This window comes from Callithrix jacchus, chromosome 4 (genome assembly GCF_049354715.1).
Source record: "Callithrix jacchus isolate 240 chromosome 4, calJac240_pri, whole genome shotgun sequence".
Lineage (NCBI taxonomy): Eukaryota > Metazoa > Chordata > Mammalia > Primates > Cebidae > Callithrix > Callithrix jacchus.
This window is the reverse complement of record NC_133505.1, coordinates 39,448,323-39,471,906: the sequence shown is the minus strand read 5'-3', so window position 1 is coordinate 39,471,906 and position 23,584 is coordinate 39,448,323. Positions and strand designations below refer to the sequence as shown.

The 23,584-nt window shown below is 50.3% G+C and overlaps 2 protein-coding genes across 2 annotated transcripts; both read right to left on the bottom strand.

Moving 5' to 3' along the window:
- Nucleotides 1–90: 90 nt before the first annotated feature.
- Nucleotides 91–6,352, bottom strand: CFB (complement factor B). Its single transcript, XM_008994187.4, has 18 exons — nucleotides 6,160–6,352; nucleotides 5,839–6,072; nucleotides 4,951–5,136; nucleotides 4,626–4,799; nucleotides 4,307–4,408; nucleotides 4,066–4,202; nucleotides 3,632–3,770; nucleotides 3,186–3,314; nucleotides 2,802–2,903; nucleotides 2,589–2,726; nucleotides 1,985–2,082; nucleotides 1,729–1,846; nucleotides 1,387–1,540; nucleotides 1,210–1,286; nucleotides 909–1,009; nucleotides 678–810; nucleotides 547–596; nucleotides 91–287 (listed from the first exon to the last, which is right to left on the bottom strand). The coding sequence occupies exons 1-18, from the start codon at nucleotides 6,221–6,223 to the stop codon at nucleotides 132–134; spliced, it is 2,292 nt and encodes a 763-aa protein (XP_008992435.1). The 5' UTR covers nucleotides 6,224–6,352; the 3' UTR covers nucleotides 91–131.
- A 420-nt stretch (nucleotides 6,353–6,772) lies between these two features.
- C2 (complement C2) lies at nucleotides 6,773–22,706 on the bottom strand. Its single transcript, XM_008994188.5, has 18 exons — nucleotides 22,625–22,706; nucleotides 22,264–22,473; nucleotides 21,204–21,389; nucleotides 18,688–18,861; nucleotides 18,377–18,475; nucleotides 18,043–18,176; nucleotides 15,930–16,068; nucleotides 14,545–14,685; nucleotides 12,939–13,028; nucleotides 9,337–9,477; nucleotides 9,117–9,211; nucleotides 8,909–9,020; nucleotides 8,628–8,793; nucleotides 8,441–8,517; nucleotides 8,208–8,299; nucleotides 7,592–7,718; nucleotides 7,417–7,466; nucleotides 6,773–7,264 (listed from the first exon to the last, which is right to left on the bottom strand). The coding sequence occupies exons 1-18, from the start codon at nucleotides 22,668–22,670 to the stop codon at nucleotides 7,085–7,087; spliced, it is 2,259 nt and encodes a 752-aa protein (XP_008992436.2). The 5' UTR covers nucleotides 22,671–22,706; the 3' UTR covers nucleotides 6,773–7,084.
- Between the last annotated feature and the right edge of the window lie 878 nt (nucleotides 22,707–23,584).

Genomic DNA, 23,584 nt, shown 5'->3' with positions numbered 1-23,584 from the left:
TTTAAAAACGGCTGTGAGGTTTGATCTCTGTAACAACATGGCCAGTGCCTGTTCCCCACTCCATCGCCCCAAAAGGATCTGGAACACAGGTGTTGTCGCAGCTGTTTTAATTCAGTCCAGCAGGAAACCCCTTATAGAAAACCCAAATCTTCATCTTGGAGTTTCTCCTTCAGCCAGGGCAGCACTTGGAAGAGGTTAATGTGAAAGTCTCGGGCGTGAGCAGGTACCTGCTTTTGCCGCCTGTGGTTTTTGCAGACGTCCACTACTCCCCAACTGATTACACCAACCTGCAGAGGCAGAGGGGTGCCGTGGATCATTCAGTAGACCTCCTTTCTAATCCTGGAAGCATGGCTGATCCTGGTTGTGTCTTAGCTGACCTAAAGGAATCAGACTAGGGACCCAGCTCAGTCTTGTTCGTTCAGACACAGGCCAGACATGTGGCCCTGAGGTGAAGCAGGCCCTGGGCTCAATATACATTGAGCTTTCCTGCTTTCGGGCCTGTGCTGACCACTTGGCATCTCCCCAGATAGGAAAGGGAGGACTCACTTGAATGAAACGACTCCTCTTGTGAACAATCAAGGGGCCGCCAGAATCGCCTGCAGGGAGAGGAGAAGCTGTAGGGAAAAGGACTCCTGGGCCTTGGGAACTTGCCGCACAACCCCAGAGCCTTCTCTCACCTCTGCAAGTATTGGGGTCAGCATAGGGACTCACTCCTCCAGTACAAAGGAACCGGGGGGTGACCACCTCAGAGATGTCCTTGACTTTGTCATAGCCTGGAGCGTATTGAGCATCTCTCTCACAGCTGCCTTTCTGTAGGGGAGGTGGGAAGCATGGAGAAGGATAATGAACAGATGTAGCTTAGGAAGGGCTGGGGCCTAGAGTACCTCCTTAGGGTGCCCATGTCTTACCTTATCACCATTCTTGATGTAGACTTCCTTCCGAGTCAGCTTCTTCTCCTCCTCAGATACAAACAGAGCTTTGATATCCTGTGCAGGGAGCAGCTCTTCCTCTGGACAAATAGACTGTGTCACTTCAGCTGCCCCCACCACTATCATCTCCCCATTGCCTTTGTCACTCAGCAGATGTCCCCTAAGCCCTTCCTAGAGCTGGGTCCTGGGCCGGGCATCATCTCTTCCTATTGCACCTCCTTCTCATTCCCCACTTGTCTCTTGGGATCTCATCCTTATCCTCTCCCTGAATATGTCTTACTCTGTTGCTGGCAAGTGGTCGCCGGAGGAAGCCTCAAAGCTCGAGTTGTTCCCTCGGTGCAGGGGAGACAAATGGGCCTATAAAGGACAGGGAGAAAGTCAGGAACAGCAAAGCAGGCCTGCCCCTCACCCCAGTCCTCCAGCCAGGCTTTCCCAGCAGGGATCTGGATGCTCTCACCTGGTAGTCGGGTCATACTGCAGCTTAGTTTTGAGCTTGATCAAGGCAACGTCATAGTCATAAAATTCAGGAATTCCTGCTGCTTTTTTCCCATTAATGTTGTAGTTGGGGTGAAATAGGATTTTTTCTATCTCCAGCTCCCGTCTCTTCCCTCCTGAAGTAGAGTAGATACTGCTTTGTGGGCAGCTTCCTATCTCTGGCCCCGTGTCATTCCTGACTTCAAGTCTTCCCCATCTCTGACTGGTCTGGGTTGCAAGGGATGGGGCTGCATCGAGGATGGGTGGAGTGTAGGATCTGTAGGAGGGCGTAGCTGCAGCCCAGGACCATCAGTTGCATCCTTACCCACGCTGACCTTGATCGAGTGTTCCTTGTCATCCACAGTGAAACAATGCGCTGCTGTCAGCACAAAGTACTCAGACACCACAGCCCCCATACAGTTCTCATGTCCCTTCGAAGGGCGCTGGGAACAGAACAGTAGAGGGGGAAAGCTCAACTTTCACAAACCACCATCTCTTACGGCCATTTTGCCCTTCCCCTACTCCCATTTCACCTTGACCTCACCTCCCCCAAGTCTCCACTACTAGGATTCTGTGCTTACAGTGACTGAGATCTTGGCCTGCCATGGTTGCTTGTGGTAATCGGTACCCTTCCTGTGTTCCCAAACCATGCCACAAAGACTCAGGGACTGGGATTCATCTGGCAGAGAAGGAGAATGTGCTGAAAACTGGGAATACTTTATTCCCAAATGGCAGCAGTCTTTTGGGGAAGAGTCCCTGCATGTCTATGGGGAGCAGAAGCCCAAAAGGAGAAAAGGAAAGGTGAGGGGCATTTGTTTCCTTGTGTTAGGAGAAAACTGCTGTAGGGGAGTGAAAAGGAAAAGAACTTAGGATCAAGCTGGCAGAGGCCTGGCTGTTTTCAGGCCCAACCCTGTTGCTGGCTTGCTACCCTTAACCTCTTTTGGCCTGTTTCCACATGTGTCAAATGTAGGACTATAGAAAGATCTCTGAAGTGCTCAGAACTCTGTGATTCTAAGGTTAAGAAGTGAACAGTGCCAGGAAACAAGAATAGTGACACGGAGGTAGAGAAGGAGGAATGAAAAGCCTTTCCAGGCAACTAGAGCTTCAGGGGTAGAGGAAGAATGAATGACTTCAGAGGAGCCTGAGGAGAGTTGCCTTCTTTATTCCCTTCTTGTATCTCCCTACCAATCATTTGGAAGAAAACATCTTCCAGGTTTTCCATATCCTTGACTTTGAACACGTGTTGCTCATTGTCTTTCTTGGAAGCCAAAGCATTGATGTTCACCGAGTCCACCAAAGGCCCAACGCCAAACACATAGACATCTGAGGGAGAAAAAGGAAGGATGAGGGTCCAATCCCTGAGAAAGTAGGGTGCTGGGTCCTAGGCAGGTTACTCACCCAGATAATCCTCCCTTGGGTTTTTGCGATCCTTGCCAATGTATAGCAAGTCTCGGATCTCGTCAATGACGGTAACTGGGTCCCCACCCATGTTGTGCAATCCTGCAGAAGAGTCGGGACCATGAGGATGGGAGATAAGCAAGATAAATTGTCTAGAGGCAGTGGTACACATGGCAAGGTGAGCAAGTTGAGGAAGGGATAGAGATAGTTGGTAACAGGGCTTTAGGAAGAATTTATTCTAAAGGGTCATAGGAGAGATTAACAACCAGCTATGAATCACATTCGGGGCTCCAATTGTGAGTATAGTGTTACAAGTGGGCTTAAGGGTCACATGCTGGTCTGAGAAGGAGGGGAGACTGGGACAGGAGAGAGGTCCCTTCTGACCATCAGTCATGAGGATGATGACATGGCGGGTGCGGTTCCAGCCTTCAGGAGGGTTGTCTGGCCAGCTCATCATGGTGTACACTGCCTGGAGGGCCTTCTTGGTGTTAGTCCCTGACTTCAACTTGTGGTCTATGAAGAGGGAAGAGATTATCACCTCCCCTGGTCTTCCAAGCCATCTTAACCCCAGAGGCCAGTCTGCAACTGAGATCCCACATCTTTCAACTTTTTAAGTGATCATTGCACAGACTTCCCTTTGACCACAAAGTGGCCCTTCCAGCCCCAGCAGGTTTTCACTAACCTCCATTGCCAGTGACCCTGCAGTCCAACCTTTTACTACAAAGTGGTCCTCTCTATCACCCTCAAGGTAGCCTCATGACCCCCTCCACAAAACACCCCTGAGGTTCCTGACCCCAAAGTGAACCTCCCACCATTCCCTAACCTCTGACCTTCATAATTGATTTCATTGAGCTTCTTTGTGACCCAGTCTGCATCACTACTTTGTTTGTCAGACACTTTGACCCAAATTTTGGGGTATGTGGCATATGTCACGAGACCATATTTTGGCTTCACACCATAACTTGCCACCTGTGGGTGAGGAGAACACGGCACCATGGCGTTGAAAGAATTCTGTGATTGGGAGACATCAGCAACTTTGCTGGGATAGGGAGGCTCTTAGTAACAGGCTCAAGGGCTGAGCCTGTTACTAAGGAGGAATTACTAGTCAAGAAGCTGCTTCTAGTAAAAGGGAAGGGCAGAATAGGACCTGGAGGTTTTTCTCGGGCCTTGTGGTTCAGAGGGTCTGGAATTATCAGGGAGCCAGTCCTGGAAGAGCAGTGAGGGTCCATTTATTCCCCCAAGTTCAGGGGTAGGAGGACTTCACCTTCTCAATTAAGTTCACTAGACACCTTTTGGCTCCTGTGAAGTTGCCCAACCCAATGCTGTCTGATCCATCCAGCACCAGGTAGATGTTCATGGAGCCTGAAGGGTCCAGGACGATCCTCCGCATCTGTTGTTCCCCTGGGTGCCAAGAAAGTGACTCAGACTCCAGCATTAACAATTCCCATGTCCCTTCTCCATCTTCCCCCAGTTCCCTGCCCTGCCTCCCCTCTCTGCCTTCAAACCTGGGCTGTGCCCATCCTCAGCATCCACTCCTTCTATGGTCTCTGTCAGGGAAGACAGGAAAGCTTCGGCCACTTCTTGAGGGGTGTCGTACATGAAAGAATCTGGGAGTCAGAAATGAGGTCAAATGTCTGAGGGTGTCAGGGACACAAAGACCAAAGAGATGGGGGATCGTGGGTTTCCAGGATAGAAAAGGCTCAGAAGTGAGACCGTTCTACAGGGAGGTTTAAAGGAAGTGAGGAAAGAACAGGGATGAGGTGGGGAGAGAAGACAGTAGGATGGAAGATCAGGATCTGACTGAGGGTAGAGATCAAGGGTCACCTTGGCAGGAAGGCTCGGTCCCGCTCCAAGAGCCACCTTCCTGACACCTTCGCTGCCGGGAGCCACGCAGGATAAGACCCCGGCTGCAGTGGTAGGTGACAGTGTCTTCAAGGCGGTACTGGGTGCCCACCTTCCTTGTGCCAATGGGGATGCCAGGGTTGGAACAATATCCCGCTACAGAGGCATAAGACATGGAGGTAAGCCTAAGCCCAAGGCCCCGAGGGCAAGGCAGAGAGCAAGTTACAGTGGCCGGTGCCGAGTGCCCATTCCTCAGGCTGGGCGCTCGCAGGGAGACAGCAACGTGGGGGAAGGGGATGCTTCTCACCTCCGTTGTCACAGATCGCTGTCTGTCCACTCCACCGGCCATTCACTTGGCAGGTGCGATTGGCAGAGCCCCGGAGAGTATAACCATCATAGCAGTGGAAAGAAATCTCGTCACTCACATTGTAGTAGGGAGACCGGGGCCAGTATTCCCCGTTCTCAAAGTCCTGTGGTCTTGGACAGTGAATTGCTTTGAGAAGAGGGGACAAGTAGAAGTCATCAAGAGGGAAAGGCTGCCTTAGGGTTATCCCTCCTGGTCTCAGAGACTGTGTCACTGAGAAACAACGCATTCTCAGTCCCGCAGAAGCAGCATCTTACCTTCCCATCAACCCATAGGGGTTTCCGCTGCTTCTCCCTCCCCATTTCTTTTTTTTTTTTTTTTTTTTGAGATGGAGTCTCACTCTGTCACCCAGCCTACAGTGCAATGGTGCAGTCTCAGCCCACTGCAACCTCCACCTCTCGGGTTCAATCGATTCTCTTGCCTCAGCCTCCCGAGTAGCTGGGACTACAGGCACCCACCACCCGGCTACTTTTTGGTAGAGATGGGGTTTCACTATGTTGGCCAGGCTGGTCTCAAACTCCTGACCTTGTGATCCACCCGCCTCAGTCTTTCAAAGTACTCAGATTACAGGGTGAGCCACCACACCCGGCCTCTCCATCCCCATTTCTGAGTGTTCTCTTGACTTCCAGGGCTGCCTGGAATCCCAGGGTAAATGCTTAGTAAAGCTTAACTCCCCTTTCTCTTCCCTTCTTCCCCTCTGCCACCCTAAAACTGCTCCTACTCCTGGTCAGCCCACCTTGTCAGCCTGCCTAGTCTCATTCTAGACCTGAGCTTGCTGCCACCTGCTCTGTTTCTCCCCTAGACCACTGCCCACACTCACTGCCCTCAAACCTCTGCACTCTGCCTTCTTGACAGTCTTTTGGTCTCGAGTCTGCAGGGTGCTCCAAGACCCCGTGGATCTGCAGGTGCGTGTCTGCACAGGGTACGGGTAGAAGCCAGAAGGACACAGGTACTCCAGTGCCTGGCCCTCTTGGAGAAGTCGGAAGGAGCCACCTTTGATCTCTACCCCCTCCAGAGAGCAGGATCCTTGGGGCCGGGCCACAAGCAATGGAGTGGTGGTCACACCTGAAGAGAAAGGCTGATGAAGCCTGGCCCCACAAGGCCAAGGAGGGATGCTGGGGACAGCAGGAAGGGGAGGGTACCCTTGCTTACCTCCAGACAAGAGGCCCAAGATGAAGGGCACCAGGCAGAGTTGGGGGCTAAGATTGCTCCCCATGGCGTTGGAAGGCAGGAGAGAAGCTGGGCCTGGGGCAGGATGGCAAGCCCTGGCTTGCTTTGCGTGTCTGCTTGGCTCAGTGTCCAAGCTGAAACTCCAGGCCTAGACCTGGTCACATTCCCTTCCCCTGCCCCCCACCAGCCCCCAGCCTTTTATGCAATCTGTGTGCTGGCACCTGCAGCTTGCCCCGCCTGTCCTACCCACATCACTTTCCCGGAATATCCAAGCGGGAGGGCCCCGCTGAGCTGCCAGTCAAGGAAACAGAAACTGCTCAAGTCCCACCCTTTACTGCCCAAGGTCCAGGACTCCCCTTCAGCACCTCCTCTCTGGCCTCAGCTCCTCCCCAACAAACCCAGACCACCCACTTAGGGACCAGAAATAAGGATCCAGCTCACTCCCCTGTTGATTGTGTGTTATGGGGCAGAGTCCGGCCACTGTTTGTCCAGTGGGGTCTCTGACCTGCCTTCCTGTGGCTCGTGGAGTCATTCTGGCCTCCCCCTCCCCCTAGGCCAGCCCTACCAGGCCCCCAGACAGAGGCATTGACAGATGTGGAACCACTGATTTTTATTAATTTCATAACTGGGAAATTCCATGTGAAAGTGAAACAAGCATGAGTCCAGTAAACCAGGGGAGAAGTTTGGGCCCAGGCCAGGGAGCAGGAGGTGGGGCAGCGAGGCAGTCCCACTGGCAGGAGCCCTGAGGATTGCCCAGCTTCAGTGTACTGCCTCTGGTGTCCTAGCAACCAAGATTTACTCAGCTAGGAGAGAGGGTGGGTCACAGAGTCTAAGGGTGGGTATTCAGAGGTAGAAGATGGAGGGGTGGCAGATCCTGGCAGGGCAGCAGATGTCTCAGTGGCCATAATTAGAGGGGCAAAAAATTCAGGACATCCCCCAAATGCTGCCTTAGCCAGGGCTGCACGTGGAAGATATTGATGTGAAAATCTCGTGGCGGCGGAACCCTACTACGAGGGGCCCTTTTGCGAGAGTTTTTGTCAGCAGAGCCAAGACAGGGGTTGTAAAGACCCCAGCTCACCACACCCACCTGGAGAAAAGCAGAGAACTGACTGGGAGGCTGCCACAGCCCCAGCTGTAAGCCCCAACCTCCCTAGATCCCTCAAAGGCCTCCCTCACCCCAACCCCTACCAAGGCTGAAATCCTGTAACCCCTGGGTCCCGCAAGCTTCCACCTTCTCACCTGAAAAAACCTGAATCTCCGCTCAAGGAAAACTGCTCCCCCAGATTCTCCTGCCAGCAAAGGGTGACAGAAGTCAGTGTCATCCAGGGCAGCAGATTGATGTTCTGGCATGCATGCTGGCCACAGGGATACAGGTGGCCTTCCCTTGGGAATCCAGGCATGATGAGGGACTCACCCTTGCAGGGACTGTCATCCTCCTGGGTCCCACTGCATAGGAACTGGTCTGTCACCACCTCCTTGATGTCTGTCAAGTTGGGGAACATGGTTTTCTCCTGGGAGACGACCTGGGCACAGCTTGTCCACTGCAGTAGGGGTGGAACCAGAGAGAAGAGAATAAGCAGACCTGGCTGGGCATGATGGCTCACTCCTGTAATCCCAGCACTTTGGGAGGCTGAGGTGGGTGGATCACCTGAGGTCAGCAGTTCAAGACCAGTCTGGCCAACATGGCGAAACCCCATCTCTACAAAAAAATAGCTGAGTGTGGTGGTGAGCACCTGTAATCCCAGCTACTGGGGAGGCTGAGATAGGAGAATCATTTGAACCCGGGAGGCAGAAGTTGTAGTGAGCCAAGATTGTGCCATTGCACTCTAGCCTGGGAGACAGAGCAAGACTCCATCTCAACAACAACAAAAAAGGATAAGCAGACCCAGGGACACCTAGCAGACCTGTGAGGCTTGGAAGGAGGAATGACCCATGTCAGAGACAGAAAGCAGCCAGAGCTGGAGAAGGAAGAGAGACATTCTGGGAGCTGTCACAGGGGGATCCCAGCATCCCCAACCTGAGACCCTCACCTCCGCCCCCGTCTTGAGGTTAATGTTCAGTTTACTCCCATTCAAGGCAACAAAATGAGCAGGAACACTCTGTTTGTTCAGCAGTTCATTCTCTGCAGTCAAGAGAAGGGGTTGTTGGGGCTGGTTCTTTTACCCAGAACCCAGGTTCCTGGCTTGGGGACTGCAGCCTGGTCCTCGTTATCACCCCCAAACCCCCGCCCCAGCTCTCAAGCACCCTAAGTCCCAGCACTCACCATGGTCCCTACAGGTGCTGCCTTGAGGTCTCCGCAGAGCCAGATTGGCCTCCACAGTGCAGGGAAGGCAGATGGGCCTGGGGAGGAGAAGAGCCAGCGTCACACTGGCCTGTCCCCAGTATCTCATCAAGGGCTCTCCAGAGCACTCTCCCCTCCAGGGCACCCTCCCATCCCAGACTCCAGGCACCTGGCGTGGGTGGACATTTTTATTTTCTGGGCCAGCTTCAGCAGGGCAATGTCATCACCGTAGAACTCCAGGATTCCCTGGTTCTTTTTGGCAAAGACATCAAACCCTGGGGAGATCACTGCCTTCTCAATAAGGAATTCTTTGCCCCACTGGGATTTGGGATCTCCTGGAAATGATATGCCAGATTAGGATAGACCAGGGCTCCTGCAGGGGCCAGAGGCTGGGTTAGGTGGCAGGATCTGTGGCTTCAGGGTCGGGAGCCGGTGCATCCCCTGCCTTACCCACAGTGACCCTCCACAGGGAGTGGTCCTTGGCATCGCGGAAGCAGTGAGCTGCTGTCAGGACCCATTGGTCAGAGATGAGGGCCCCCCGACAGGTCTCGTGGCTCTTGGGCTGCAGGGGAACAGGTGATCTTCAGGGATTGCAGTATCTCTGGCCCATGGCCACTTTCACCTCTGGAATCGAAACCCACCCCCTCCTTCCTGGTACCTTAATAGTGACATGCCAGGGTGTCCTCTCCTGGTCAGAGGCATTTGTTGACATGTTCCCCACCCCGCAGATGGTGTCTGTGAGCTTGGAGACATCTGTGGGTGTGAGGATCAGATGGGGAAGGAGGCAAGTGAGGGGCACTGAGCCTAGGTTCCCAACATGGGCCTCTGGTGGGCCCCTCGCCATCGTCCCCATGCCAGGGAGGACAAAGCTCACTCACCCAGCATATGTTCAAAGACCTGGTGCAGAGCCTTTGTGTCCTGAAGAATGAAGGCATGCCTCTCGCCATCCTTCTTGGACCCCAGCTCATTCAGTTCTTTCCAGTCCACATCCAGATTGCCCACCCCAATGGCATAGATGTCTATGGGGAAGAGGGAAATCACCAGACTCCTGTGACTTTGGGGCTACCCCATGAGACAAGAGGCTGTCATTTGAAACTCACTGTGTCCAACCAAGACCTCCATGAGTTGGCCCCTGCGTCCTCCCCACTGCTACCTGTCTGCCTGCATTCCCTGCCACGCCCTGCCCATCACTCTCCCCCGGCACACAGCCTCTTTGAAGTTCCTCAAATGCACACATAGGTGTAGTCGCACCTCAGGACCTTTGCCCCAGCAGTGCCTCTGCCTAGTTCACTTCTCCCCCAGACTTCCACATGACTCACTTGCGTGCCTTTTTAAGTCTTGGCTCAAATGTTACCTTCTCAGTGAGGCCCTCCTGGTCTTCCTGTCTAAAACTGCAATGCCCCAGACACTTTCACTCCCACTTTGGGAGGCAAGGTGGGAGGATCGATTGAAGCCAGATGTTTGAGACCAGCCTGAGCAACACAGCAAGACCCCTTAGCTCGTGTCAGCTACCACCTACTGGCTTCTGTGGTTTTCTTATCTTGTTGATTGCCTATAATGGTAGGATTGTGTCCCCCCAAAAAATGTGTTCAAGTCCTAACTGTGACCTTATTTGGAAAAATGGCCTTTGTAGATGTAATCAAGATGAAGTCACAGTGGATTCGCATGAGCCCTAAACCAGTGAGTGGGGACCTTATAAGAAGAGGTGAGCCGGGGCTGGGTGCAGTGGCTCATATAATCACAGGGGGGGCGGAGGTTGTGGTGAGCCTAGATCGTGCCATTGCACTACAACCTGGGCAACAAGAGTGAAACTCTTGTCTAAAAAAAAGAAAGGCAGGGTGCAGTGGCTCACGCCGGTAATCCCAGCACTTTGAGAGAGCCAGGTGGGTGGATCACCTGAGATCAGGAGTTCGAGACCAGCCTGGCCAATATGGAAAACTCTCATCTCTACTAAAAACACAAATAATTAGCTGGGCATGGTGGTGCATGCCTGTAATCCTAGCTACTCGGGAGGCTGAGGCAGGAGAATCGCTTGAACCCAGGAGGCAGAGGTTGCAGTGAGCTGAGATTGCACCACTGCCCTCCAGCCTAAGCAACAGAGTGAGATTCCATCTCAAAAAAAAAAAAAAGAAGAGGTGAGTTGGCTGGGTGCAGTGGCATCTCATACCCGTAATCCCAGCAGTTTTGAGGCTAAGACAGGCAGATCGCTGAGGCCAGGAGTTCAAGACCAGCCTGGCTAACATGGAAAGACCCTGTCTCTACTAAACTACAAAAATGACCCGGGTATGGTGACACATGCCTGTAATCCCAGCTTCTTGGGAGACTGAGGCATGAGAATCACTTGAACAGTTACAGTAAGCCAGGATTGCACTACTGCACTGCAGCCTGGGCTCCTGACAACAGAGTGAGACTCTGTCTCAAACAAACAAAAAAAGAAGGGAATTTGGATACAAACACACAGGCAGTGGGTCTCCTATCTATATAAGAGAATAGCATGACTGACACAGAGGTGCACAGAGAGAAGAAGGCAAGTTGAAGACAGAGGCAGAGAATGGGTTTGTGCCTGGGGCCACTGGCAGCCAGGAAAGGCAGGAAAGCATTCTTCCTGAGAGCCTCCCAAGGCAGCACGGCCCTGCCAGCATCTCCATTTCACTCTTCTAGACTCCAGAACAGGAAGAGAAAAAAATTATGTGTTCCATGCAGGTTTGTGGTACATTGGTAAGTATTTTTAAATGACTGAATGAACAGAAAGAACTCAGAACATAATACGGAAACTAAACCTCAGATCTGGTCTTCCTCTATAAAAGGTGTAATGTGGGAGATGGGCCTAAAGCCACATCTTCCCCGTGGAGGCCCTGGACCCACATAACTGGCAGCGCCTGGCCTCTGGCTATGGTGCCAGTCAGACCTGCCTGAGGCAGACCACAGAGTCCAGTCCTCTTTCAGCCTTTGCACCCCTTGTGGCCCATTTTTGCTCTTAGAGAGCCCCACGTTGTGTGTAAAAAGCAAGGTGCTTAGGTAGATCAAGAGATCTTCAGCCAGGAAGCAAGCCGGCAAAGTCCTGGATGGAAGCAGCTACAGTTGGAGCTAGACGATGATCATGCCTTGTGTGTTTGCTTTTCCTTCAGTTTCCTGCTTATTTTCAATAAAATGTTTCTGTAGCATTTAATCTTGGCCCAGTGATGCTAAGGTGGAAGGGAGTGGGATTGGAGTTTTGTCTTCCTTGGGCCAGAGTTTTAAGGAGGAACAAGCTTATCCCCGAGGGGCAGATGGAGTGGGGCAGTGTGAATGGAAAGGAGAAGAGCTAAGGGGAAGATGAAATGTTGGAGCTCAAAAATAGCTGCCCTCCTTGTCTGAGCAGCTCTCTCTGAAATTACTCGTCAAAGGTCAGTGCAATTTGTGTTTAGTCTGAACCTGAGGAATTGTTCCTTTAGAGGCCGCAACTACCAAAGCCTTAGTTAGGCAGCTGTGCAACACGAAAACACCAGGGACATTCCTTACAGGGAATCGAGGTCCCTTCTTCCTGGAAAATTTCCTGAAACATGAGCTGCTGCTGCTGATGATGATGGCAGCTGCTGTGGCCACAGCTAACATATGCTGAGCGTTTTTCTGTGCCAGGCAGGCAGTGTTTGTCTGAGCATCTTCCCTGTCAGCTTAGGAGCTGGGTCCTAATATTACTCCCCTTTCACAGATGAAGAAACTTCCCATGGCCACAGCCCATTGAAGATGAAACCAAAGTTCTCTGTCTAAAGCTGGTGATTAAAATAATAATTAAAAATTGGCCAGGCGCAGTGGCTCACGCCTGTAATCCCAGCACCTAGGGAGGCCAAGGCAGGCAGATCACTTGAGGTCAGGGGTTTGAGACCAGACTGGCCAACATAGTGAAACCCCATCTCCACTAAAAATACAAAAATGAGCCAGGCGTGTTGGCGCACACCTGTAATCCCAGCTACTCTGGAGGCAGGAGAATCGCTTGAACCCAGGAGGTGGAGGTTGCAGCGAGATCAAGTCACTGCACTTCAGGCTGAGCAACAGATCAAGCTTCTGTCTCAAAAAAAAATTAATTAAAAAAATGTGTAAAGATGGGCTGAGCACAATGGCTCATACTTGTAATCCTAGCACATTGGGTGGATCACTTTAAACCAGGAGTTTGAGGCTGCAGTGAGCTGTGATTGCACCACTCCACTCCATGGGTGGACATCTTTACTCTCTGGACCAAATTCTGGGCCAACATGGATGGACATCTTTCCAGGAAGATACCCAGATACCCTGAGTGACAGTGAGACACTGTCTTAAAAAAAAAAAAATGAAGATAAGGTTGAAACCATGGGCAGTAGTTTGACTCCAGACTCTTCAACATGATACTCAGCTGCCTTTATATGGAACAATGCAGAAATAAAACCATGTGGCTCTGGACCAGACCCCTGGCCGAGGATCTCGGGACCTCTGCAGGAGCAGCACAAATGGGGTGGGGGCTCACCCAAATAGTCGTTCCTCTTCTGGTTGATGTTCAGGATCTCTCTGATAAGGTTAACAGCTGTCTTGGGAGAGCCACCCATATTGGACTTGCCTACAACAAAGAGAATAAAGAATTCTTCTAGGTAATAGGATTCCCCAGGGCCCTCCTGGAAGAGTAGGAAAGCATTTGGCCTGGGAACCTCAACACATACACTGCCTATGAGAGTTTCAAAATATGCTTTTAGGATGAGTGCGGTGGCTCACGCCTGTAATCCTAGCACTTTGGGAGGCCGAGGCAGGCGGATTGCCTGAGCTCAGAAGTGCAAGACCAGCCTGGGCAACATGAGGAAGCCCTGTCTCACTAAACTTCAAAAAATTAACCAGGCGTGCTGGTGCATGCCTGCAGTCCCAGTTACTCTGGAAATGGGGGCACAAGAATTGATTGAGCTGAGGAGGCAGAGGTTGCAGTGATCCACGATCGCACCACTGCACTCCAGCCTGGGTGAAGAATGAGACCCTGTCTCTAAAACAAAACAAACAAACAAATATATGTATATATTTTTTCTTTTTTCCTGAGAATTATAAGCTTTATATGTATATATGTTATATATGATTATATATACATATACACTTTTACTGAAATTTTCTACATGCTAGGCACTGAGTCAGGTGCTCCCTATACTTTATCTCATCTAATTCTCATGAAACCCCAGGAAAAGTGGGTATCCTCATTTTATAAACTAAGTCCTGGAGGAACTGTGTCATTTGGACAATATCAAGAGGCAAATGACAAGGCCAGATCCACTACAGACTGTCCCTTGCATCTGTGCCGCTCAACGTTCCCATTTGAGAGCCACGTTTCCTCATCTGTCTCCAAGTTACCGCCCAGATGGTAACAAGCTAACACAAAGCACTTTCACACCAGCAAGTTATATAGCTCTCCATAAAAATTGTGTAAGGAAAGGAGGACGGCTATCATGATCATTGTTGCTGTCATTGTGGTTACGATCATTATCATCAACCTAATTCTATTTTATTTATTTATTTATTTTATTGAGACAAGGTAGGGTCTCTCTGTCACCCAGGCTGGAGTGCAATGGTGAAATCTCGGCTCACTGAAACCTCCACCTCTCAGGTTCAAGTGATTCTCCTGCCTCAGCCTCCCAAGTAGCTGGTATTACAGGCATGTGCCACCACGCCCAGCTAATTTTTCTGTATTTTTATTAGAGATGAGGTTTCACCATGTTGGTCAGGCTGATCTCAAACTCCTGACCTCAAGTGATCTACCAACTTTGGCCTTGCCTGCTGGGATTACAGGTGTAAGCCACCACTCCTGGCCCTATTTTATAAATAAGAAACTGGGCCAGGTGTGGTGGCTCATGTCTGTAATCCCAGCACTTTGGGAGGCTGAGGCAGGGGGATTACTTGAAGCCAGGAGTTTGATACCAGCCTGAGCAACACAGCAAGACCCCATCTCTAAAAACGAAAACAAAAAATAAAAATAAAATAAAAACAAAAAACTGGGGCCCAAAGTGGCAGGCAAAGAGAGAATCAGAATGCAGGGCTTCTGACCCCATATTGGTGCCCCTTGCACTATTCCAGACCCACTCAGAGACTACAGCACTCACCGTCTGTCAGAAGGATGATGGCGTGTCGGATTTCCTGCCAGGCCATTGTTTCCATGCCAAGGACTCGCATTTGGTTGTTCATCATGAGATAGACACTGTATAGGGCCTCATAGGTGTTGGTCCCAGTTCCATTTTCATGATCTGGAATATGCCAAAAGGAAGGACTCACTCATCAGAAACTTCCCACCTACCACCCGGGGTAGGGGATCACTCTATTCCCCCAACCACTGGAAATGCAACTTTTTTATTTTTTATCTTTTTGAGACAGACTCTCACTCTGCCACTCAGGCTGGAGTGTAGTGGCATGATCTCAGCTCACTGCAACCTCCACCTCCTGGGTTCAAACGATTCTTGTGCTTTAGCCTCCTGCGTAGATGGAATTACAGGTGCCTGCCCTCATGCCCAGCTAATTTTTTGTATTTTTAGTAGAGAAGGAGTTTCACCATGTTGGCCAGGCTAGTCTCCTGACCTTAAGTGATCCGCCTACCTCAGCCTCCCAAAGTGCTGGGATTATAGGCATGAGCCCCTGTGCCCGGCCTGGAAATGCAATGTATCAATTGCTTTTATAAACTTGGATCTTTGCCATTCAGATAGAGATTTGGCATTACTGCTTGTTCAAACATTAAAAGCCTTTCCACTTTAGAAATGTTTATTACATAGGGCCAAGCATGGTGGCGCATGCCTGTAATCACAGCCCTTTGGAAGGCCGAGGTGGGCAGATCATGAGGTCAGGAGTTTGAGACCTGCCTGACCAACATAGAGAAACACTGTCTCTACTAAAAATACAAAAAGTTAGCCAGGCATGGTGGCAGGTGCCTGCAATCTCAGCTGTTCAGGATGCTGAGGTAGGACAATCGCTTGAATCCAGGAGGAGTAGGTTGCAGCAAACAGAGATTGCGCCTCTGCACTCCAGCCTGGGTGACAGTGTGAGACCATCTCACAAAAAAGAAAGAAAGAAAGAAAGGTTTACTGCTTAACTGCAATCCAACACCACACTAAAGTCCCAAGATTCAAAGATGAGGTTTCCAAAAACTTAAGTGGCTTCAACAATTTACTAAGTGCCAGCCAGGCAGCTTTACATGGTATATGGGTGGCTAGTGCCATGGGGGAGATGGCAGCGTGGAGCCGTGAAAACCAGACAATGTGATTTTGGCAACTGAAAGGAATTAAAGACCTGAACAGTGTGTTTGGACCTGCAGCACCTTAGAATGAGCTTTGAGCTAGGGGCAGCTGGACTCCCAACGTAACCCTGGACATGGAAGCTAACCCAGACTCATGGGACTCGGGCCACCGAGAGGCCTCACGCTCTTTCTAGCTTTCCCAGAATTTGTTTGCAGACCCTGAGAGGGTCCATCTCCTTTCCCATCATATGATGACACCCGTACCTTTGTAGTTGGCACTTTCCAGACTGCTGATCACCTCAGTCATATCCCGGGAGTTGTCGTGCAGGACAGACATGAGGACTTTGGGCTTCGAGGCAAACGTGATAACGGCAACACTCACATTGATCTCAAAGCTGAAGATCTGTGCGGGGCAAGTGAGAGGCAGTGTGAGGGGCCCGGAAGCCAAAGGGGAGATGGTAAGAGAGCAGCCAAGGGCCCTGGAGGAGGCAGAGAAACTGAACTGGGACCGACAGAGGCAAGGGCCAGGGAAGACACTAGGAAATAGCTGTTAGGAAGAAGCGAGGGGCCAGGCGTGGCGGCTCACACCTGTAATCCCAGCACTTCGGGAGGCCAAGGTGGGCAGATCACCTGAGATCAGGAGTTTAAGACCAGCCTGGCTAACATGGCAAAACCCCGTCTCTACTAAAAACATAAAAATTAGCCTGGCGTGGTGGCAGCCACTTGTAATCCCAGCTACTCAGGAGGCTGAGGCAGGAGAATCACTTGAACCCAGGAGGCAGAGGTTGCATTAACCCAAGATCATACCACTGCATTACAGCCTGGGCAACAGAGTGAGACTCCATCTCAAAAAAAAAAAAGAAGCAGCTAAGGAAGTAACCTTTGTTGCACTTTGCTGAGTGTCCTTCTGTTTGGCGGACTCCTCTCTCCTCATTTAATCTTCACATCAACCCTGTGAGGGGGCATCATGGCCCCTATTTTACGGATAAGGAAATTGAGGCATATTTTCTTGTCCCCCTCCACCATCACACTGCCAGAAGGAGGTGGAAGTGGGATCTGAACATGTCACATGCCCCTCAGTCACTGCTCCAACTGGTGCATGTTGCCACCTCACAGGGCAATGAGTTACTTAATTTTGAGTCCCTGGCCGAGCACGGTGGCTCAATTCTGTAATCCCAGCACTTTGGGAGGCCGAGGCGGGTGGATCACGAGGTCAAGAGATCGAGACCATCCTGTTCAACATGGTGAAACCCCGTCTCTACTAAAAATACAAAAACTTAGCTGGGCATGGTGGCACATGCCTGTAATCCCAGCTACTCAGGAGACTGAGGCAGGAGAATTGCCTGAACCCAGGAGGTGGAGGTTGCAGTGAGCCGAGATCGTGCCATTGCACTCCAGCCTAGGTAGCAAGAGCAAAACTCCATCTCAAAAAAAAAAAATTTTGAGTCCCAAGAGAGCACAGAAACTGTCCTCTTTAAAATGTAGCTGGGAGGGAAAACCATCTATAATACTACATGATTATAATTTTGTAGGAAAACCATCTATAATATTACATGAAGTATTATGAAAAGCATAATTACAAAGCAAAGTGCTGGTGAGGAACTTAAACCAGTGGCTTCCAAACTTCTATCACACATATTTCATATCATTTTTTTTTTCTTTTTTGAGACACAGTTTTACTCCTGTCCAGGCTGGAGTGCAATGGCACGATCTCAGCTCACTGTAACCTCCATCTCCAGGATTCAAGCGATTCTCCTGCCTCAACCTCCCAAGTAGCTAGGATTACAGGCAGGCATCATCATGCCTGGCTAATTTTGTATTTTTAATAGAGACGGGGTTTCACCGTGTTGATCAGGCTGGTCTCAAACTCCTAACCTGAAGTAATCCACCTGCCTCAGCCTCCCAAAGTACTGAGATTATAGGCATAAGCCACCCTGTGTGCCCGGTCTATCACACACATTTTAAAACCTACACAAAATGTTGAAGTTTTAAAAGGAAATTATTAAATGTTAAATTATTAATCTGATTTAAATTATTCCATAGGGGCACCAGTATTTTTCTTGGTCACTCCTGTGGGTTATCTTGCTATCTTTCTGTGGAGATCACTGTTCTAGACAATGAATTTCTGGCAAGTAAGACCTCAGCCTTTCCATCTTCGCTGTTCCCCAGCCCCCAGCATGGTGCCCCAACAGTGTGTGTGAAATAAACATTATAATTGTATAAATTGAATTCATGATTCCTACATGGCATGTGTATAATCTGAGAAGACTTCTTGGAGGAGGTGGTCTGAGAGTGGGACTCTGAGGAGGGGAAGAAGACAGAGAGAGACAGTGAGCGCAGGAAGGCCTCCACTGCAGGCAGGCTCCTGATTCCTGACCCTGTCCACCATGAGGGAGGCACTCTCCTTGAAGATGAGAAAGTCCTTTTCTGACACACTCTGCGAAGAGTCCAGGAGCAGGTAGAGGTTCAGGTGACCAGAGCGCTGGATTTGGATTTTACGGCCCAGGTTTTCTGGAGAAATGTGGAAGGGGAGGATTCAGATCCACACCTCCTTCCTGCGCTCTTGCCAAGCAGGTCCAGCTTCTCTGCCCCCCTCCCTTCCAGTGGCTGAGCCCATCAAGGTTCCTGGCCTCCAGGAAGTCCACGCCCTCCCTTGCTTCTGCCCAGATCCAGCACCCTGCTCAACCTCAAACCCCACCTCAAACACTCACCCTTTGTCTTCTGGGTGGGATTGGTGGCCCCAAGCAGGTGGGAAAAGGAAGTGCCCAGGGCAGGGGCCACGTCCTCGGGGAAGTCATAAGAGTAGGGCTCTGTAGGAAGAGCCACACAGGGGTCAGCTGGGGCAGCGGCTGGGGGGTGCCCAGAGCCACACAGGGGTCAGCTGGGGCAGCGGCTGGGGGTGCCCAGAGCCACACAGGGGTCAGCTGGGGCAGCGGCTGGGGGTGCCCAGAGCCACACAGGGGTCAGCTGGGACAGCGGCTGGGGTGCCCAGGAGTCTCGGGAGGGCAGGTCAGCTACTCACGTCGGCAGATGGGCTCCGTCCCACTCCATACCCCGTTGCTCTGGCACTCACGCTCTGCAGACCCCGTGAGCACAAGATTCGAGGAACAGCGATAGCTGACCTTGTCCCCAAGACCAAAGCGGGAGCCTGTTCGCACCGCGCCCAGCGAAACGCCTGGGTCAGGGCAGTGGCCAGCTTCAAGTGAACAAAGGAAGACAGAGGTGAGCAGCCCCCTGCCATCAGTCTCTGCCTCCTCAGCAGCCTCAGTTGCTGGCAGAGGCTTCCCAGTTCCAACCCAGGGAGGCACCCATGTCTGTCCCAGAGCCCCCAGAGCTCCAGGGAAGAAGTCAGCTGATGGTCCCTCCACTCCCACAGAGAACACTTGCATTTCATAAGCCACAGTGAGGCACCCCTACACACCCATCAAAATGGCTAACACTGAAACGACAGGCAATTCCAATGTTGGAGATGATGCAGAGCCATTGGAGCTCTGTTACATTGCTGGCATGCATGTGGGTGAAACTTCTCAGCCTCTACAACTAAACATATGCCAGCCTGTGACGTGACAATTCCACATTTAGATCATCTACTGAAGAGAAGCAAGTGCATACATATACCACAATCACACGCAAGAATATTCCTAGAGCTTTACTCCTAACAGCCCCAAGCTGGAAATAACCCAAATGTCCATCAACAGGGGAACGGATAAATTGTAATATAGCCATATGATGGAGTACTACGCAGCAATAAAAAAGGACAAACTACTGATACACACAACAACATAAATACATCTCACAGGCAGAATATAGAACAAGGGATGCCAGATGCAACAGACCACGTCCTGCATGATTCCATTTACAGGAAGTGTAAGAACAAGGTACCTAATCTATGGAGACAGAAGTCGGAAGAGCCGTTACCTTGTGGGAGGGGACGAGAGGGAGCCTCATTCTCTGTCTTGGGTGATGATTACATGGGTGGATGCATTTGTAACAAATCATTGAGCTAAATACTTAAGATTTGTACATTTTACAATAATAGGTAAATTGCCTCAATTTTAAAATAAGTTAGAGTCACATCTGAATCAATGGCCATTTGGCAAAGACTGTAGGACATGAGTGGGGAGCCATGGTCTGGGTCACTGGGTGAAGAGGTAGTCCTGCCAGCTTATGGACTCTGCGGCTTCTATGTGATGTGCTGAGAACGATGATCCAAGAAGCTCCCAAACCCACAGGGAATCCTAGCAGCCCCACTTCTGCCAAGCAGAGCCCCTCTTCATTCACAGGGGCAGCAATAACCATGAAAAAGTACATATGGCCAGGCGTGGTGGCATGAGCCTGCATTCCCAGCTACTCAGGAGGCTGAGGTAGGATCACTTGAGCTCAAGAGTTTGAAGCCAGCCTGGGCGACACAGAGAGATCGCTAAAAAACAGAAACAGGCTGAGCACAGTGGCTCACGCCTGTAATCCCAGCACTTTGGGAGGCTGAAGTGGGTGGATCGCCTGAGGTCGGAAGTTTGAGACCAGCCTGACCAACATGGAGAAACCCCATCTCTACTGAAAATACAAAATTAGCCAGGTGTGGTGGCATGTGACTGTAGTCCCAGCTACTCAGGAGGATCACTTGAACCCGGGAGGCAGAGGTTGCAGTTACTCAAGATCGCCCCATTGCACTCCAGCCTGGGCAACAAGAGCGAAACTCTGTCAAAAAATAAAACAAAAGTGTGCCTGGCGTTTATCGGTTTCCAGGGGCTCACTAATATCAACTCATTTAATTAATCTAGATGCGCACTAATATCAACTCATTTAATTAATCTAGATGCTCACTAATATCAACTCATTTAATTAATCTAGATGCGCACTAATATCAACTCATTTAATTAATCTAGATGCGCACTAATATCAACTCATTTAATTAATCTAGATGCTCACTAATATCAACTCATTTAATTAATCTAGATGCGCACTAATATCAACTCATTTAATTAATCTAGATGCTCACTAATATCAACTCATTTAATTAATCTAGATGCTCACTAATATCAACTCATTTAATCCAGATGGCAATCCCATGAGGTCAGCACTCACTATTCCTGTTTTACAGACAGGAAAACCGAGGCCTAGAAATGTTAAATAGCCTTCCCAAAGTCTGTCAAAATCAGAGTGGGGCTTGGAACCCAAACCTGGCGTTGAAGGCAAGGCATTAAAACACAGTACTTGACTCTCTCCCAGCATTTCTTCCCTACAATAATTTGTGAGGCCTAAGTACAAAGTCTTGACTTGAGGCACTTAGAGAAACCAGGCAGAGTGTGTAGAGGCGCCATGCTCCATGCGAAGCTTAGCACCAGCTGCTGGGGCCTGGCCCCTGCAGACTTGTGATGTGTGACCTGTAGACCTCAATCTACCAAAATCCAGGAATACTATTATGGAACACTGGACAACAGACCCCTATCCCCACAGAGGCTTCCTGGATATACATTGGGCCCCAGGCTTCCCCAGGAGACCCCAGCCCCCATGTAGCCCACCGACCAGAGCACTCACCCCCATTATCACACACAGCTGTTTCTCCATCCCACATGCCATTGGGCCGACAGTGTCGCACAGGCGAGCCCCGCAATATGAAGCCATCCTCACACTCAAAGCTCACGTTGCCACCCACGGGGTAGGACCCCAATCGTGGGGTATAAATGCCATTCACAAAGGAGACAGGGGCTGGACAGCGCACAGCTGGAGAGAGAGAGAAAGTGGGTGGGGAATATAGGGCTGGATGGAGGACACCTGGGCTGGGGATTTTATGCTAGAATGCATGCGAATGGTCAACTGGTTGTCAAAACACTGAAATATTAGGTTCCAACATGTGAAATTGCTGTTTTTGGCAACTGATTGAATATTGCCAATTTCTTTTTTTTTTTTTTTTTGAGACGGAGTTTTGCTCTTATTACCCAGGCTGGAGTGCAATGGTGCGATCTCGGCTCACCGCAACCTCCACCTCCTGGGTTCAGGCAATTCTCCTGCCTCAGCCTCCTGAGTAGCTGGGGTTACAGGCACATGCCACCATGCCCAGCTAATTTTCTGTATTTTTAGTAGAAATGGGGGTTTCACCATGTTGACCAGGATGGTCTCGATCTCTTGACCTCGTGATCCACCCGCCTCAGCCTTCCAAAGTGCTGATATTACAGGCTTGGGCCACCACGCCAGGCCTGAATACTGCCAATTTCACAGAATCTAAGCAAATTGATTGATAAATAGCCATTTCCCTCAGCCCCCTGAGGGTCATGGCTTCTCCAGCCACTCTCCTTGGGTTCCTCAGATGTCCAGAGGACTCCAGGACCATTCCACATCCATTCTCAATGGTCACTACCAGGCAGTCAATTGTACATAAAAAGTCACCCCTGGCTTTAGTACCCCACAGTCTCCAACAAAACGTGTCCCCAGTTCCTTGCTTCTGGCAGTTGATATTTTCTGGATATTTTGAGAAGCCCTCTGCAAAAGCAACTTTGCCATCTAGTCAGGTTAAGACCTCCCCTGAGCAACTCCCAAACAGAAGTTCTGGGGTGGCCCCTGGTGGAGCACCCTGAGCAAAGCCCACAGCGAGTCTCACGTTTGCAGACTGCCTTAGTCAGAGACCGGGTGGCTCCCAGGGTCTGCCACTGTCCACTGCTCTTGCACAGCCGTGATGATGGGGATGGGTACCGGCCCAGGGGGCAGGAGTAGATGAGAAGGCTCCCAGGGGCCCAGCCGTGGCTGAGAGTGAAGGTGCCACCGGAGATATTCACATTCTGAGGGCAGGAGGGAGCCGAGTCTGCCGGGCCTGGAAGCACAGGGACAGAGAGACAGCAATGGGGAAAGGAAGACACAGATGAGAAAAGGAAAGCAAAAAGACTGTTTCACACTTGGAACTCAAGCTGGGAGCACCAGCCTCACCCACAGGACCCCGACGTTCCCCCTTCCCTGCCTCCTACCTAGGTACAGGAACAGCAGGCAAAGGAGAACCATCAGTGGGTCCATGGTGTCCTCCCTGGGAGCAGCGAGAGGCAGAGAACCGCGGGAGGGAAAAGGTCATCTGACTTCCCGAAAGCCAGAGCTGGCTCAGCAGCTGCTTCATTGCTGCCAGAGAAGGAAAACCAGGGAGTGGCAAGGGGAATGGTTTTAGGGGAAAATAAGCAGGTTGGGGACTGAGCTGAAGGGTAAAACCATTTCCCTGTCTCCCTGATGCTAATATATCTGTTGAGGTAATAGATCTCCCTCACAGGCTTTGTGTACTGCCCCCACGCTCCACCCACCCCACATGTGCACGTGTGCACCATACACACCTGCTCACAAACACGCAGGCAAACATATTTGCACTCATGCGTCCGTGCACTCATGCACCTTGCTCTTGTGTGAATAGTCTAAAGCACACAAACCCACAAACCATCCAAGATATTGCAAAACATTTTATTTAAGCAAAGTTTTAGTGTTCTTCTGGGCTTTAGCAAGTGGGATTTACTTCCTGAGAGCCCAGAACAGTGTTGTCTCCTTGAACATAAACTTCCAAAGAGATGAAACTAATTTTTTAAGAACTCCTTGATAAGTAGGAAGATTGACAATACTTTTATTCCCTACAATCCTTCCCCAGAAAGAATCTAGGGGTAAAAAAGGAAATCAACACTTAGTTTTGGAGACAGGAAAAATGTTTACAATATTTTTACGGAAATTCCCAACTGGTAAAGTAAATAAATTTGCAGCTGGTTATTCAAAGGAATAAAAGTTTCTAGGGGGCTGGGATTTGCCTTTAAATCATAACCTGCACTTGTATGAAATGCAGGAAGCAAAAAAACTTGAAGCTAATGTGTTAGTCTCCCTGACCCACTGAAGTCTTTTCAATACCTTTTTAAACAATGTAGGGTAAAAATAAATAAAATCAGTAAAAAACAAAGATT

What these genes read in the sequence shown, in the direction of transcription:
- CFB (XM_008994187.4), bottom strand. Translation starts at nt 6,223, where the DNA reads ATGGGGAGCAATCTTAGCCCCCAACTCTGCCTGGTGCCCTTCATCTTG. An exon ending in AGCGATCTGTGACAACGGAG is followed by an intron (nt 4,800 to 4,950) that starts GTGAGAAGCATC and finishes ATGCCTCTGTAG; the next exon opens with CGGGATATTGTTCCAACCCT. An exon ending in TGAGGATGGGCACAGCCCAG is followed by an intron (nt 4,203 to 4,306) that starts GTTTGAAGGCAG and finishes CTTGGCACCCAG; the next exon opens with GGGAACAACAGATGCGGAGG.
- C2 (XM_008994188.5), bottom strand. Translation starts at nt 22,670, where the DNA reads ATGGACCCACTGATGGTTCTCCTTTGCCTGCTGTTCCTGTACCTAG. An exon ending in CCTCCCTCATGGTGGACAGG is followed by an intron (nt 16,069 to 18,042) that starts GTCAGGAATCAG and finishes TGCCCCGCACAG; the next exon opens with ATCTTCAGCTTTGAGATCAA. An exon ending in GGATGACAGTCCCTGCAAGG is followed by an intron (nt 7,467 to 7,591) that starts GTGAGTCCCTCA and finishes CTTTGCTGGCAG; the next exon opens with GAGAATCTGGGGGAGCAGTT.